Source organism: Cariama cristata, unplaced genomic scaffold (genome assembly GCF_000690535.1).
Source record: "Cariama cristata isolate BGI_N322 unplaced genomic scaffold, ASM69053v1 scaffold4659, whole genome shotgun sequence".
NCBI classification, from domain to species: Eukaryota; Metazoa; Chordata; class Aves; order Cariamiformes; family Cariamidae; genus Cariama; species Cariama cristata.
In genome coordinates this window covers 5867-24443 of record NW_009635095.1, presented here as the reverse complement: position 1 = coordinate 24443, position 18577 = coordinate 5867, and the positions used below count along the sequence as shown (strand labels likewise).

Sequence of the window (18577 nt, the reverse complement as noted above, 5' to 3'; positions counted from 1 at the left end):
GGTGGGGGGGGTGGTGAAGGTGGGGTGGATGGTCATGACATGAGCACTAGAATTATAAAGAAGAACCAGATAAGGCAGATGCTTCTCTTGTCAGAAAGAACATTTGAAGTTACTCAAAAGGAAACATTTTATTATTATTAAACAGGTAACTTGTGAAATTTATTGCCTAAGTATTCGGCCTAAATAATATCTTAACAAAACCAAAGAAAAATTAGATACACACACACATATATATGTGCATGTATATCTATATATACTCATACATAAATGAGTAACCTCCAAACTGTGAAGATGAACACGACAGCACAGTGAAGTCCCAATTCCTGTGCCAACTACCAACTCACAAACTTTCTAAACCAAGAAACACGCTCAAATTCAAGTATTCTTGATCACTCACATAATTTTCCTGAAAACACTAATCTTTATTAATATAATTCAGTGGCAGTAGCAGTACACAACTTACCAACGTCTCTTGGAAGAGTCTTCAAGTACAAAAAGACATTAGATCTATTTTCCCTTAAAATTTACACACAAGTCCAGTCTACTGCTAGACCTTAGCAAAAGTACCACCTCAATGTACACATACATGCCTCAAAGAAAGAAGATGATAATACTACTGCAGGAGGAATACAGTTTTTTCAGAACAGATGACCAAAAGAAAATTGTTCCATACAAGCAGCCTAAAAACTCTATCTGAATTTAACCTCAAAATACTAGTCCAGGTGCCTTCACTGACAGCATCCCATGCAAGGAAACCCCGCACCCTTTAGAACCTTGCACATGGTTCTAAATGCACAAAAAAGCATTTTAAATTCACTGAAAAGAATTGTCAAACAGATGCTGCATGCTCCCACTAAAACACTGGCAATTAAGATAGCAGCCGAATTCTGCAGCAAGATTTACTAAACTGACCGAAGTGCAGACATTATTACAATTAGTGGCATCTAAAAACAAAGAAAGTATATATTCTCCTCAGCCAAATGTATTCTGGCTGTAACTGTGATGGAGGAAGATAATGCAGACACATAAGGCAAAAGTGATGAAACTATGGGCAGTTAAGACTTCTTACACAGAGCTGACACTAATGTCTGACAGATATTCAAGAACTCATCATGAACTCCATTTTGTCTAAATGAAGTCTCAGCAAGTTTAGTCTCTTTCGTAACTCCCCTTTCATCAGTGTCAAGTATTCCAATACAAGCAACCAATTAGCAAAAAGGAGATATAAATAAGCTATCAAGACATGGGAAAAGCCATGATCTCCCATCTCCTCATTACCCATCCTTAATGCTTTGTGTACATTTGACATCTAGAGTTACATGTAATCCTCACATACTCAGAAGTTCTCATGAAAATCACTCCTGTTATCAGTAAACATATGGCTGATTTAGATAACAGGCAATCTTCAGAATAAGCAACATCTTTCACACTATAAATCCTCAGAATCTTTGAAGAAGCTTCAAAGTGTCTGATTTGGAGGAGGACCTCAAAATTTGACTAAGTTAATATTTATGTTAAAGATGTACTGTTTTCTCATCCTCCTGAAAACTTGCCCCAAGCTATAAAGTCTCGGGAAAAACCATCACGTCACACATGGTCAAGAGTTTCTCGTAGGCTTAGTAGTCAGGAATTTCAAGAGATGCTTTCTGTTCTCAGTGTGTTGCAGACAACAGCTACAGACCTCAACCCAACTGCTGCTCCAGGCAACTGGTGTCTAGTCACCACAATGAGAGTGGTGACTGTAGTTTCATGGCCTCCTCCTCTGGAGTGGACTTAAGCATGACTGCAAAATAAACTAGGTCTAGCTGGCTAGGATTTGGATAGTGAGACGGGAGAAACAACGTAGGTCTGAATGGTTCACATAGCTTGTGCCAGCAGAATCCTCATCTGCCATCCTGCACACTAAAGTCAGTCTGACTCTCATTCTCACCTCTGAATACAGAATAAAATCAATTGCTAGTATTGAATGGGATTACGTAAGATTAAGTGTCAAGCTTGCATAGGTCATCTTAATTCTAAATTTTTTTTCAAATTTTCAGTTTTGTAATCTACATGTTTTTGTAACAGCTAGATGTATTTAACTTTCTTGCCTACTTTTATTAACATCTATTCCAAAAAAAAGATTTGTGAGGGAAAAAAGTAAACCCCCCCCCCTTTTTTTTTAAATACAAGATTTCATTTTTACCGACTTAAACCATAACTTACTTTTGTTTCATGTATGTGTCTAGTTTCTACCTTACACAAAAGGGGAATCAACACTGGCAATGGGATTTAAAAGCATTGTTATATTACCATTTTGCAGATGTGCAAACATACTTGATCCTTTTTGAAGATTTCAGTAAGACTTCTTAAGATAAATTGATACAGCTAAAGAAGCAACTGTGAATTAAAAAAAATTCAAAATAGTTCTCATTGTTAAATCACTTACCATATGTACTACTTCAGGGTAAATAGGTTCTGTAATCACATTGCGATTGTGTGTGATATATTCTACCATTTCACTTAAAGCTGCTCGTTTTACTTCCTTCCACTTTAGGTCACTTAGTGGATCAGAAACAAAGTCAAAAAGTACACAACATTGCCGTAACTTCTGGATAAAAAGCTTTTCTTGATCAGCAGGAGGAACATCTGAAAAGTGAAAATAATTGGTTATAAATTATATTGTAGTGGATTTTACTCTTCTCCCCATTTTGGCTTCCCGAGACATAGACCACACGCAAACTTTCCGAATCTTTAAAGAACATTCAGGAATATCGTGGTCCAGAGTATGAAGCCCAGTAAAATACATTGTACGTGATGGGACGATTTAACAAAATTGTAACAGTGATGAATACTTGTCTTTGCCAGAAATAGAGACTGCATGGAAAAAAAAAACAACATTAAAACAAAAAAACACATTCTTGAAAAAAAATGCCTCAAGGAATTCCTCAAACAATTCAGTTTATGTAAAGAGTATTATGCCACATTTGCAGAAATACTCTAATCTAGTGATAAATGGGTGGATCTTCAGCCTCAACATTAGATCTAAGCCAGAGCCACTTTTTAAACCCGGGGAGCTGCCACCTCAAAGTCCATTTTTATATCAAGTGCCTCCTACAACACAATAGGCTGCAGTAACCACATCTAGGCACAGAACAACTATTCAAGATTTTTTTAAAGTTTCATTAATACAAAAAATATTTAAAGAAACTGGAGCAAGACAGTTAGGATCTTCAACTATTACATCAATTTCTAACACTACTTTCAATGCTTGTTTCACATGTACAAGAGTTAGACTTGCACTACCAATCTATTTAAGCACTTGCAAGATTCTGTGTATTTAAGCGTGGCCAGCACTGCAAAATTAAACAACAGTGGCCTTCTAGAAAAGACCATACTTAATCATCAAGATGAAAATAAGATATGAAAAAAATTAACAGTAAGTTTTAAAACAAATTTGAGTAAATACGTTGTTTGATATTTACTCGTCGTTTAATCATCACTCAGACGCAGCTGCTAAGAAACTACTTGGATTTCTCTCAACTGTGGTACCTATTAAAAATATTTCACAGGTCTCAGATATTCTGAGACTAGACTCCCTCACCTTCAATAACAAATTTAAAAAAGGAGTATCTGTACTCTTTTGGTAGCACTCTGTAACACTATAATTCATTGTCTGTATCATTGTTATACAGACACTTAAACCTTTTGAGACAAAGGTTGCCCTACCTTATACAGTCTTTCTGCAGCGGTATTTTTATTGTTTGACAAGGATATCTAGGTTAGAAAAGAAGTTTTAAAGTTTTAACCTCCCAATTTTCACTTCCTGTGCCTTACACCTTAACCCTCCAGGCTGATCCTCCGCAATTAATTATTTAGCGCTTGCATGCAAAGTGAAATTAGATTGCACAGTTCAAACTTCACACACAGTTCAACTTCATACATAGAATAAGCAAGTAAGCCAGCACTACTTTTGCCATCAGTATTTCCCAAAATAATGGACCTTCAAAAAATTAAAAATACACTCACATTGACACAAAAGCACCAATTATAATTTGAAACTAAAGTAAGCCTAAATCATCAAGTTCAAATATAGATATAGAAGTTTAAGTTTAGGTTACTGTTAAGAAAGAACTAACACTAGGCTGCTGTTTCTAAGTATTCATTTGTCAACAAATTAAAATACCCCCTACGGCTAACATTTCAACAGTTACAGAAGTTATGCCTTTTAAATTCTAGAAAGCTTTAGCCTCAATGCCACAAAATTCTGCATGTGCTTTATTCTTCGCTTAAGTAATCCCAAGAGCAGTTATGATGACTAATGCATGTGACATTACAGCTCACTATACACAGCAAAAACTTTCAGGATCAGGACCTTAACTTTCGATACTTAGAAAATACTAAAGTAACTGGCCAGAGGTAAAGCAAGCAATACCACATTTTGACAGGAGCAAAAATTCATGTCCAATTAAAATGGCCACATGACTACAGCACTAAGCTTTAGACAAGAAATGTGAACACACCACAGAAAGTCTGCTTAAGTCAACACCATAACACATTTTATGTTTCTGCACAATGACTTTTTATTGTTAGATATAAACTGCTAAGACATTAATAGCATGTTAAAAACCAGAGTAAGATTAGATTGCCTTTGTAAATATTTCTGCAGTTTACTCCCACTTCTTCCAGTTGATGACTTTTCTTTTTCCTTAGGAGTATCAAAAAATGCTAAAATTTTCTTAAACACAAGCAGCAAGAGCTACCATCAAACAAAGTATTTCAAGTGGTACTACTGAATACAAGCACACACAACCTAACACATGCATGTACAATCAAATAAATAATGTCTGACAGATATCTACACTCTAAGTTCATTAAATACCATGAGTTGCTCTCTAAGCACCTGACAAACTTCTCCTTAAGATACTAAAGCTGGGATAGCTCCTCCCTCCCTAAGAGAAGTTGCTTTCAAAAGTACTTTTGTTATAATAAACTTGGAGGACTTATTTGGTTTCAAACAGCTGACAATTTTTTTTTTTTTAAAGTTAGGTACACTGAATTGCTCCAAAGATTAATTCCAGAAAAAAGAAACAGCCCAACTGTAAAGTAATAGCCCTGAAGAACATACAGAATAAAAAAAATGTAGTATACATGAAAGAAACCATAAACAGTTATACACTTCAGCGTCAGCAAGACACCTGGGATAGCAAAGACTTCAAGAATTAGAAAGAAGGTGCTAAATGACAGGTGTCCCTAAACAGAGCAACAATTTTCTGGCAAACAAACCAAAATTTCTGTCCAGTGTTGTGAACAAACTGAAGGTACTTAAAGCCACACAAACTTTGTATCTGAATACATGTTTCTGTCTATTTGGATTAAAAACTACAGCAATGAATCATTTCTCCTGGAAAAGGATTATTTAATGAAGTAGTATGCTTATGGAAAGCCAGCCAAATTTATGACCTGAATGTAAAAAGTCTTGGAAGTACAAAGTGGTTGGAGCGGTTACCTTTTCCCCATTAACTGTAAAATGGAAAGTGGTTCAACCTGAAGTGTAACAACACAATTTCACTTAGGGATACTGCACTAGGAATGTATATTCCACAAAATCCAAAGCCTAAATAGAGACTATAATCATACAAGTAATGGACATACAGTCATTTACAGTACATGAAACATTAAAGCTGTAATTACTACTAATGTCAGAAGTTAAAGACTGACAACTAAGAGGGTCAAGAAACACCCTCAACAAGGCAAGCCATGTCCCTTGTCATTCATTCTGAAACGGCTTAATTATTTTAAGTACCTCAGTCATTCTTGTTATTCTAGCAGAGAGAGATGTTCTTTACACAGACGGCGAACCTAAGGAACTGTGTTTTGTCTGTTTGCTGTTTTTCCTCCCTTTAGGAGTGCCCATCTACAGCTTTCAAGTGTCCAGACCTCAAATCTTTTGTAGTATGTCTCTGGAGTACCTGCCACACGCCTTCAGCCACACGCCAGGGACTGTCTGGTTATGTTCTTTCAGTTAACTGCATGGCGACTCCTACATCATCTTCTGCTTCAACTAAGCGATAAACCCTGACTTCCAATTGCAGAAGTTAACTGACATATTTGAAGAGAGTGCCATTAGGTAAAAGTTTCCATAATTGAGCTACTCAGGTGCTCCATTCCCCAATAAGCATGTGAAAGTCACAGTTATTCAGAAGCTATTCCTTACAGTTATTCCAAAACTGGCATTTGGAGCTATTCACTGAGCAATGTTCTTTAAAAAAAAAAACAAACAAAACACCCCTGCCAAATCAAAACAAAAAAAACCCCATCCACAACCTCCCCTCCATTTGTTAGCCACTATTTACACAATTTTCACAGTATTTGTTTCTAAAGAGTAGTACTAGTATAATCTTAAGACTCTTTATTCAATTCAAACACTTATCCCTATCAGTAATCATACTTTAAATCAGGAGCATGGTTTTTCAGAATCACAAAGAATTTCAGTGTTACATTTGGGTTGGATTTCCAGCAATTCCTGACACAGATTTACACAAATATTGTAATGGCATATTTTATGCCCAAATCTGCATTTTTTTTATTCCAGTGTCCTTTTTGTAAGACCAAAAAGTATCAAAAGAGGGTAGGTACTACGAGAAAAGGGTAAGTCTCTGGGCCTGAGCGATCAGCTTTTTGTCTTGTTCAGGTTTTTCAGGGTTTCCTTCCCTCTGACTCCAGGGTAACTGTTAGATCAACTTACACAACCAACCTGCAGAGATGCAAGCTCTACCACTTCCATTTTAACAGTATTGATATGGAAGTAGCTATTCAGTTTAAAATCTTAACATCTTAGACTGCAGCATTGCCACATAAACTTGCTAATGAGTATAAAATATGTTTCTTTCCACTCTATAATTGATACCAGCTGTGCTTTTATTATCAGACTAACTATACCAGTATCTCACTCTGTGAGAGGCAGCACTTTCAGTCCGTATCTCAGTTTGAAACAGCCAGGGAAAGACCAGATACTCAGCTACCGACTGCCTTAGCAGAACACAGGTGACTGGGTTGCAAAGGCTAAAATTTAAACAGTCAACCTTTATGAAAACTGATCCCTTGGAAGCTTCAGGTATGTTTTCAGCTGTTCTTACTGCAAGTTACAGGTAAATGAGCTTACTGCAAATGAACTGTTCACACTGGTAACGGTCCTCCCTCGCTTCTCAGCTGGGATGTGGCATCATTCTGCACCCAGGAGCTACCAAGAGACCACAGCACCCTAAGAAACCACCTTTTATTTTTTTTAAAGGTACAGCATAGCTAAAGAACTAAAACATAGTCATATTCTAACAAAACAAGATTTTTCCTGATTAAAACAAATTTTGCCTGCTTTAAGAAAATTAGAAATAGAAAAAGTAAAAATAAACCAGAAAACACTGAAGTTCAGTTTTTAAGTGCCTGAACATATGTTCGATACTGCATGACACATGAATATTTTTGCATTGTGGGACTGTAGAGAACTTGCTGTTCTCTGGATGAGATTTGTTTATGTTCCTTCAAATCTAGAATTTAGATTTTTAGTTTTATATTGCGATTTTGTCATCACTTGGCACTGATGATTGATCCATTCCCTATCTTTTTCACAGAAGCTCATTTTTCTATGACAACGGCGTAATTCAATAGTTGCTGAATGGAGGACAAAAGGCAAGGCAGGGTAAGTAGGTGACCCAGAGATGTCACACAAAACAGCTGTTTTCTAGTACAGACCAGTACCGAAATAAAGCTAGAAGTTTAAAAGTTTTTAGGTCGTGTCCTGACAGGAAGAACAGTTGATACAATTTCTACCACAAAACACAGTTTGTGGTCAGTAATATTCACTACGTTACATCATTTTGAAAGCAGAAAACATGGTTGTTAATTTGCAGAAAATAAATACAGAAGATAAAACTAATCTCAGTTCTCTCAGCAATTTCTTGCTCATATATAAAGGCTCAGTGGAGGTACCAGTTTTGCTCAGCTGACAGCTCCCCATCTCATTAAAATAGGTCTTCTTTAAAACTATCAGGTACCCATAGCTACCAATCAGATTACGAACACACACATCAGTTAAAAAAGTTCCTCTCATTTTAATCAGGCAGCCAGATTTTTTCATACAGAAAAACACACAGAGGTTTAAGTCAGAGAATATACAGATCACCACACAGAGAAGGAGCATGTGCAAAAACAAGGTCATAGAAAAAAAGACTAACTAAAAATCACATGCTAAAAGTAACTGCTTCCTTAAGACACTGGTGTAGAGCAAAAGTCTGAGTGTGTAAAGTGACTCCTGCTTGCAAGTAGACAATACATCTTCTGAAACGTGTCTGCGAACCTACTGAAGGGCTAGGGGTTTTACTGATATGGAAAACAACATTTAACTGTCAACTAAGGTGCTACCTAGAAGGTATCATCAAGTATATTGATAACATGGTCCCTTCTGCTGGTCAAAAGTAAGTATTAGTGTATTTCAAATTTGATGTTAATTGGAAAAACAAGTAGCATTAAAGCTTTAGTGAAGTTTTTTAATTTGCACTATTTTGGTGTACTTCAACAAGGGGAGTCCAGTATCTTGCAATGTTTTCTTAGACATTTCAGTCGACAGTATGTGGCATTGTTTTTCCAAAGAAAAAGCAGAGTTCAGTATCCTGAGTAAGAGAAATGGAAATTGCTAGACTTGAAGGCAGAGGGATTGCAAAGCATGGGAAAAAGGACATAATCTGTCCAAACATGGATTTACCAGAATTAGCACTTTTTCCAGAACTAGTGATCAAGTCGTCAAAAAGAGAAGAACATAAAACAATCACAGGAAACTAGAAAGAAGATTAAAAAAGCTTGTCTAACATTTGCTAAAATTCCATTTAAAATATTTACCTTATTTTGAAACTGTTAAATTACTTTCCTAATTCAAAGCATGGTATACTTTTCTGGGCTACAGAACTTAATTTTTATTGCATTTCCATAATTTGACAGCCTACCTCATTATGGTTTTTGCCAATTTTATTGAAATAATGACGACAATAATTAACACTACTTAGAGATGACACTCTCCCAGTTAACAATAGTCTATCCTAATACATGACATGGGAAATAAGGGAGTGGCATGGGGAAGAAATCTTCCAATTCACACATGGAAAAGTTTAATTAAAGCTATTACTTCTAGCAGCACTTAAAAATAAACTTGATGAATATAAGAAAGTACTATAATTATACACAATATGCAATATATTTTATACTATAACTAGCAACCCTTGGAGTGGGAGTTTAGCTGCAGATAAAGCAGGTAAGATACTTTTGTATGCATACACTGGACTAGAAAAGATGTAAAACATACTGCTTTTTATACTGTTTTACTTGGAATATTATTGATCCTGTAGAAGCATTTCTTTGCCAAAAGAAACGCTTAAAACAAGAAAAATGACCACAGTGACCAAAGCCACAGGAACACTCATGGAAAAACAGAGTGCTTGTATTAGACTCTAAGGAGCATGATACATAAACATTTTAAGTGGCATAGAAGAGGGACAAACTTCTGCTCTTTATCTCACTATTGAAGATAAAGGGATGCGCAGATAAGCAATGCAAAGTGTCATAAAAGAATGCAGGCTGACTCCAAAAGAACTAAGCTGTAAGTTTAACATGCTTCTCTAATTACCATGTCTTATATGTGTAAACATTCCTACAGAGTAGTTCTCGACATGTTTTTATTTTATTTTTTGGAAGCACTTAACACACTTCCTGTCAGAAACAGGACACTGAAGATTAGATGGACTCTCAGTCTGATCTTCAACAACAGAGCTCACAATTCCCAGAAACCTCACATCAATAATTAAAAATATTTTACAGGTACTTAAAGCTTCCCTAAGGATTACAAGAAAACACTTACTATTCCAACCAGGTATTATCATTGTAAAGTTGTTTTGTTCAAGGCCAGTTAGAAGATGACCTGAGAATGGTAGGTGGACACACAAGGGCGGGTCCAAATCTCAAGCAGTACTTCTACATCCGACAAACTTCCAAAGCATGACCCTTGTCTGCATCACCTGCCTTCATGCAGCATCATGACACTCAGTAGCGGTCCAGGCATTCAGGAGAGTGGGGAAATGAGAACCAACTGTAACTACAGGCTATGTCCACTCCTTTGCTTTCAAGGAACTGAGCTGCTGCCAGAACTACCTTTTGGCTGTTCCTCAGACAACAGAAATTTGTAACTGGAAATAAAAGCTGCTTTTCACTTCCTTGCATTTGGAGAAACCGCACTGTTCCTAACTGCTGCTGTTTCACATTCGGTAACGCACCTGAAAAAGACTGGCACCCAAAATACAAGAACTACTTCCCTATATATTGATAGGGAATAAGGCTTAAAATCAACGCTTAAAATTATACATATGTGGCACATTTTCTACCTAAAATTCAAAAGCAAGCTGCATTTTACTTTATTTTCAAGTAGTCCAAATTTTTGCACATTCAGGTACTCCAGTAGTTTTATTTTTTAAGTCTGATTTTCAGCAAACAAGTCCTAGTTAGCCGTGAACATCCAAGCTTTTTTCTTTTTTTCCTTTCTTCTTCAGTAAAGTAATAGCACTGACATTGCTTCTATGCTTATCTGCAGTCTGGATCTAGCTATAACTCCACTTAAGATAAATGTTGTTTCATCTATGACAGCTTGTGTATGAAACTAGCCTTAATCATGATACAGAAATGGGGAGGTAGGAGCAAGATGTTGGAATTCATTAAGCAGAAAGGTACACAATATTTAAAATTTATGGTTTCTACATAAAGAAATATCTTGACTAAATTTTCATTCAAATGAGCGGCTTTTCACTGGATTATGAGACTTTTAAAGAAATATATTCTTCCATTTAATTGGGGGAAAAAAAAAAAGGGACTGTTAGAATCAAATGAGCTATTGTCAGACTAACTAAACAGCATACACACACAAAAAAGCCACCACCCAAAACAACCCACAGCTTAAGGGAGCCTGAAAGGAATCAGAAGCACATGTTTTGATGTTTTGTCAGTCCTGGAGTGAAGCTTGAAACAGGTGCTTCACACCACTAATCCCCCCTGAAAGCTGCAGTCATTGGGGAATCCAGTGCTGAAGGCTATTGCTCATGGCAGCTATCTCCTAACTACAAGATTACATTGTGGTTTTGAGGATAGAGAAACTAAGTGATGACATTTAACTGTCAAAAATTTAAGATGGGAGATTTTAAGGACTGACTGGTAATGAAGTAGAAAAAAAAAAGCCTACTGTCATTTTATACTATTTGGCATAATTTTTGCATACTGAAGAACCTGAGGCACTGAAATTACTTCCAGTAACATCTTTTCCAGGTGTACATCATAAGACTAATGATGATAAAAGTAGATTAACAGTGAATAATCCGTGCACCTAATTATCTAACAATTTTTCAAAAGTGGACCAACACCACCCTGCACCCAAGCTCCTGCTTTTACAAAGACTTTTATCAGAAGTCGACTGTTTTCTTAGAAGCCATAGGAAATTTTAAAAAACCTTGAGAATATATTTGCAATGTTTCAGAGAAATAAGGGTTTTTAGACTATATTAAACTGTTTAAAAATAGGAAGTGAAGAGTAAAAGTGGTAACTGTATGGTACATTGCCTTTGAAGTATTTATAAAGAGGAAAACAGGAATGCTTCTACAGGAAATGACAAGTGAAACAAGTCAAAATTGGTTTGAGCTAATGAAGTAAAAATTCCACCTGAAAATTAGGGAGAAAAATGACAGGCAGGATAATCAAATAGACAATGGAAGAAAAAACTGTCTTAACGAGGCAAAAGAGAAACCAAACATATAAAGAACCCTCGGTAGAGCTTTTTGGCATACATACAGTTAATATGACAGCAAAACTCAGTTTTAAACACAAAGCACTTACTAGAAATCTAAGAGGAAAATCCTCAATTTCCTAGCCCTGACAGTGTACTTGAATCTATTCTCATGGTGTAAAACCAAACATAATTATGCAGTATTTTCAACTGCATTTGAAAACTTTAGAATTGTTTAATATATGTAACAGTCTCCCTGAAAAAATGAAGTACTACTGTTGTGAGACCAGACTTTAGTTACATTACAGAACATCATTCAAGTGCATGGTGTAATTCGGAAGATTTATATTAAGTAAATTGAAGAAACTCATGAGTCACTGAATAAACTCTGCCACTTTGGACATTTGGTTGAAATAAATATCAGCTAATCAAGCCTAACCATCTGCTATAAGCAGAAGCGCTGTTTCCTGAAACACACCCAAACTCAACACACCAACCCCTAATCCTAGCCAGATACTGCTCAGGAGTCTAACTTGCCAATCAATGCTACCTGTCACACATCTACGATAAGTATACTTTCAAGGAACAATCAACGCCAAAAAGTAAAATAACTTGGTTACTTCCCCAGAGTGTACCAGTCTGCTTCTTCCTTTCCTCACTCCCTGTACATATGCTAAACCCTGGGGGTTACTGCTCGCTTTCTACTGATGCTTCTGAATGACAAAATAGGTGAATTTAATGATGACATTTAGAATCATTATGAACAGATATCACTGAAGAATATTGGGTCACGTGTTGGCTTAGAAAGAGATGACACAATAGATTAGAAAGCATGAAGAAAAGCCCCTCACGGTTTTCTACTGTCAAACTTCAGCGTTTCACACCCCAACGCAATCTAAACCAAATGCCCAGCTCCCATGCAAGAACTCTGGTTAAGTTACAAGCACAGCTGCAGGCACTTTCCAGGTTGTCTGAAGCTAACATTTATTTTTAAATTAACAAAAACTTCCATAACCTTTCATTGACGACAACACTGAACCAGTTTTCTAAACTCTACTCTGTTCAAAATTAGAAACAGGATAGGGAATAGGGTTAAGTCTTTTGAAAGGTCTACTCATAGGAAGAGCTTTAACAGTCCAGGTACCTCTGAGCTGAGACGCAAACTAAGGTCCTGAATGCTGATCAACAATTAAAATCATCCCAAATAGCCACATAGCACTCAAACTTCCAGTAGTCATTACAAGATATGCAAGATATGCAAAAGTGCCACCAAATACCACCAGGATGTTTTTGTGGTTTTCTTGACAGCAATTTAATAAATTTTAGTAGACAGTAAGTCCCATCCCCTATGTGTGAGTTTTGTTTTGGGTTTTTTTTGTTTGTTTGGGTTTGTTGGTTCTGCTTGGGTTTGGTTTGGTTTGGTTTTGCTTTCTTAAATTGCAGGGGGGGGGGGGGACGGGGACACGGACACACGACATGACGGGACCCATGGGAGTGTGGTTGGAGTTTTTTGTATTCCCTGAAAAATCCTACTTTCCAATTCAGTGCATAGTTTCTCTCGTTTTTTGGCATGAGGAACGCTTCCTTAGTCCCATCTGCCTGTGAAACTTAAGCACCTCTTGTGATGTGACACAGGTAAAAGAAATGGTCAAGCACAATAGCAACAAGGCTTTGGGAAGAAGAAATAATTTGAGAGCTATGTCAGCAACTTGCTTAGCAGTCAGTGTTGGCCATGTCAAATACTAACAACAATTACTTCAAATGCTAACAGCAATTACCAGCAGTTCCCCGCTAGGAAATAAGTTACCTTTCAGCAAGGGAAGTTTGGACTCAATTATGATCGAAAGCCAATTATGCCCATTTCAAAATGCACTAAAATATGTGCTTTCAACATAATCATATTTGAAGATTAAAGATGTAATGTATCTGCAGGTTTTGTCAGGAATTTTTTAATCAGGAATTAAGTGCTTGTAAATTTTCCATTTAACTCAAAAATCATTCCTGCACAACCCAACATTATTTTCCTCATCTCGTATTTGTCTGAAAACATGAACATTTCCTTCAAACAAATGTCTTCAGAATCTGATCAAACTAATCTTCAGTCTCACAAAGAAATTCTAGTAATAACAGAAACTGTACCTATTAGCAGAAGTGTCCCTAACACAGTCTGTTGCTTAGCCGTCAGAAAAGCTGACTTTGTGCTGGTAATTTGCACCAACTTTCCACCCCTCTCACACAGCAGAAAGAGTGGGGAATTTTATTACGTTATACATTTAAATTGCAGCCGCCAACAAATCTGTGAATTTACAGGGCAGAAACAAGTTGCTTGGCTTTATTAGCTATGAATGCAAGACTAACTCACTACTGCACGTCCAGAAGCCCTGGACATGTTTGGACATCTCAATCCCAGCACATTTCCCAAAATATCCATTATTTTACTTACAATTTTTCTTTTAAACAGAAGATTTAGATGTACAATGGAATCAATTTATTTTAATTTCTTCAATTTAAAAATAAGCTCTAGGATTCTTTAACCCTTAAACTACGTTAATGAATATTGACTTTCCAGTAAGAGGGAGTGAGAAAAGTTACACAGTGCTCAAAATTTTACTTTAGAGAAGATGTGTTTATTCCGAATCAAAGGTCAACAAGATCTTAATTTCCTACTGGGACAAGAACATCACCGAACTTTTTATAGCATGCAAATAACTTTAACAGATAGTCCTCAAAAAAAACTTGTGCGTCAATTTTTGGATTTTAAGATACTTTATATAGAAGATTAGATCTAACAGGAGCAAAAGGGAATAGGTTAGAAGAAAGATTCTAGTGTAAAGACTAGTTACGGTTTGTTTGGAAAATATTTTTGAATAAAAAATTACTACTCTCAAAGGACTATTTATGGGATTTCAAGCATTGATCAATTTTGTTCAAGTTTTCTTTCCAACATGGCTTGAATGAACATATGACACTTTTGAAACACCACTGACACGGTTATGCTTTCACTTTAAATACAAAAGCAGCAAGAGAATTTGGTTCTCGAGGCTGTGTGAAGCCACACAGCTGGTAGCTTTAATCAAAAAATGCAAATTAAAAACCTTCCATAAAACTCCCCAAAATTAAAAAGTGTTTCACATTATTAGACTGCTACAAAGAACTAGAACAGTCCCAAATGAATAGTTTTTACTTTGTTTTTACATCTTTTACATTTCATGTATCATTTTTTCTTTGTGTAACTTAAAAGAAAATATTTATTTCATAAAATTCAGATCATTATCAGTAACAAGAGCAATTATCAAAACTGACATAAAACTGTCACTTCTAGTACCGATAACAATCCAGAGTCAGACTCCACCCCTAATTGTAACTGCATTTGAGAAAGAAAACTTAATTGGCAAATTATAGCAGAAACAGTACTGCCTGATTTGTATGTAAATTAAAGGGAATTGATTAAAAGAGGTGCGGATGTGGCTTTAAAATATCACACACTCAGAGCATCATTCAACTCAGTTTTGCCATTTGAGACACAAGGATGCCAGCAGAAGCCAAGCACTGGCTCTGTCAAGCTGACAAGGCTGTACTTTCACTGGTATAGGGTGTTACCTCCGGCATAAAGGTTACAGCATAAAAGCTACATCCACCAGAGGAACATCTTGTCTGCATATGATGTAAGTATTCCTGTATCTATTAAATATTGCTGGTGCTCACTTCATCTGCGTGGTTTACAATGCTGTTTCAGTAGCTAACAGTATTTGATAGCACATGGAGAGAATTAGCTGACTCTACATAAGTTTAAATTAATTATGAAAAGCTTTGAACAGAAATTGAAATAAAAACTTCCCTCCGAAACTGATAACACTTAATTTTAATCTTAAAATGTATTTCATAGCAACAATCATAAACCAGAAGATTTTGGATGTATGAATAAAAATTGGGGAAAATATGCATTTATGCTGATACAATTTTGCTTCCTTGAAAGGGTGTGCAAATCACACCATGAGTCAGTAAACGCAACTTAAAAATTCCAACTGACTACCTTCCTATGATTTCACAGAATCTCCAGCTCAACAAAAAGTCCCCTCCAGAGACATTTTACAGGCATACCCTTAGAGATTTTAAGTGCAGTGTGAACCCTTAGCATCCTCATTGCTTCCAGCAGCAGAACTTACACATACACTCTTCATATGGGCAAAGGATCTACAAAAAGATAAAAACCTAAGAAAGCAAAGCAAGAGGAACAACAGCATGACAGAGCACACAGAGTAAAAGCAGTAACAAGGTAAAATATACCCTCCAATACAAAGTGATGCACAGTAAATGAAGAGTTAATAAGCACGTCATCATGTTAAATACTGTAGGAGTGATAACTAAGGAACTTCCTTTAAATCTGCTTTCAGTCAAGTATTAAAAACACTCCCCACAAGTTGCTTCAGTATATACCAGTAAAAAGTCATCAGTCTTTATCTGGCTATGTATTGTGGATGTCCTTCGAAAAAAGCTACCAAAACTGTACAAGAGGCAATACAGTAACACAGCCATTTGTACAAATATCAGTCCTTTGACAATTCAGATGATTATCTAATACTAATTCATGAAAATCTTTACTTAAGATTTCACAATCCTATAGATATGAGAAGCCTAGGTTCATTAAGGATAGAACTGCTGCTTGTTCTTGAGGAAGATGGTCTTGTTCCTCCTTTTTGAGGCAACACTTTTAGAAAGGAACAGTGGATGGGTTTCAAAGCTAATGATGCAGTGTACAACTGGTTAAGCAATGTTAAAGAGCAACAGTGGCTGAGAACTTGCTATGAGCGTATAGGAAACTTTTGGCAAAATGAATGACTATGAGCTCCAGGAGTCAGGTTGAGTACCAGGGCGGTCTGGGTGGCTTGGTTGGAAGGCACAGGTATCAGCCCAAACATGCAGCTGGTCTCACCCCTTCAGATTATCAAGTTACATATTATATATATTATAATTGGTTCATATGGGAGAAAAGGGAAGAACAAGCATTTTTATCTCCCTTAAATCTCAGCTGATGTTTATCCATTTGATCCAAAACCAACAACTATGACCCAACAAGCAGGACCGAAGATGTGTGCTTGTCATGGGAAATCCCATTTATGGGATTACCAGGGGTGAAAAAAGTTTTGAAGGTCTTTTGCACAGGAATATTTCCACAAAAGTAAAAAAAACCCTGCAATTAACAAGTGGTTGTGATTTTTTAATTTAAATTCACTGAAAGAGAATTAGCACAATTCATCACTGTGATGGAAGCACCTCTGAAGAAAATTATTAAGATGCCTACTCTACGTACCTTTCTTCCCAGGTAGATTTTACTCACTTCTCACAACAAACAGTCACTCTACCTTACATGTTTACTAAATTTAAATGTGTTGAAGGATTAACGGAAATTAATATTTAAATAAGTATACATGCTCAGATCAGTTAAATTCATCATCCTTAAAAATACCTACTTACGTGGAAAATGCATGTGAAGGTGAAGATTATCATTATGCAGAACAAATAGATTCATTTTCCACTGCAGTATACACTAACAGCAAGAAAAAATAGTAGCATGAAAGGTGACTTTCTGAGATTTTTAGGTATGATTTCATAACCAGCAAAGGCCAGTTTCAGCCTATAATAAAACATTAATACCCCAAAAAAAGGCAAATTGAACACATGTACAGGAAATTATGCTTGAAATGTTTCAAGTTCTTAGAAAGTATCAGAAAGTTGGTGAATGACAGCTTTCCTTGGATTTTTAGACTTTTAACATAGTGTTTTTATAATGCAAGAAGATTACTAGAAACATGTTGTAAGGATCTGTGGCAGAAATTACACTGTTCAACATTTTCATAAACATCACAGAAGATGAATAGCAAGTTCACATGGTTTGTTAATGCTGTATTCATTGTCAGTTTAAAGCTTGTTAAAAAGAGCTACAGAAAAATTTCACAAATCTGAGCAAATGAATTTAATCTATTAGATCTTTCCCAAAAGCTGATAAATGTAATGAAATGTGGGCGCAATAGCTGACTGTCTACATGTATGAGTTCTAGCTTATTCAGAAGATACTTTTAGAGTTACGGATATTCTGTAAAAAACACATACCTGCCACAGTATTTTTTTTACTACTGCTGAGCTCCTAACAGAATATTAAGAAATCAACAAAACATCCTCTTACTCTGCCAATATTTTTAATACTGCATGCAATTCCAGCCACCCAGTTTGCAAAACATGGTAAAAATCATTTAAACCACCATAACACCAACAATTGAGAGTTAACAGAGAGGTAAAAGTACTACTCATAGGCATGCTGGCATCAAACTTTTAATAAAAAGTCTGTCTCAGTAACTGAAGGGAAAAAAAGAAAAAAAATGAAATAATAGTTTACAATAAGAATATTGCTCTTTGAATGTAAAAAATACATTAAGATTGATATTGTAATATTTTAAAGTGACAGTAAGGCCTGTCATTTTTGATCCCACATGCAACAAAGAATGACAGAATCACAAAATAATTTTCACCAGAAGGGACCATCTCACTTCTGCTAGTCTAATCCCCCATTCAGAGCAGGGTGAGCTGGATAAACCTGGCTGTTCATGGCATTGTCCAGTGAAGTTTTAAGCATCTCAAAGCACAGAGACTTCACAGCCCCTTTTGGGTGTTTAATCACTTTTACGGTGAAAATTTTTTCTCCTTATATACAACTACGATCTCCTGTGCTGCAACCCATATTGGTTACTTCTCACTCAATCACTATGGACCTCTGACAAGAGCCTGGTT

The 18577-nt window shown here is 36.1% G+C and overlaps 1 protein-coding gene across 1 annotated transcript in view; it reads right to left on the bottom strand.

Moving 5' to 3' along the window:
- The window catches only part of PPP2R5C (protein phosphatase 2, regulatory subunit B', gamma), a 52941-nt gene that overhangs the window by 28765 nt on the left and 5599 nt on the right, over positions 1–18577 (bottom strand). Inside the window, exon 2 of the mRNA XM_009707391.1 lies at positions 2429–2628. Within this exon, the coding sequence (XP_009705693.1) occupies positions 2429–2497 (69 nt within the window). The 5' untranslated portion in view covers positions 2498–2628. The remainder of the gene's footprint in view (positions 1–2428; positions 2629–18577) is intronic.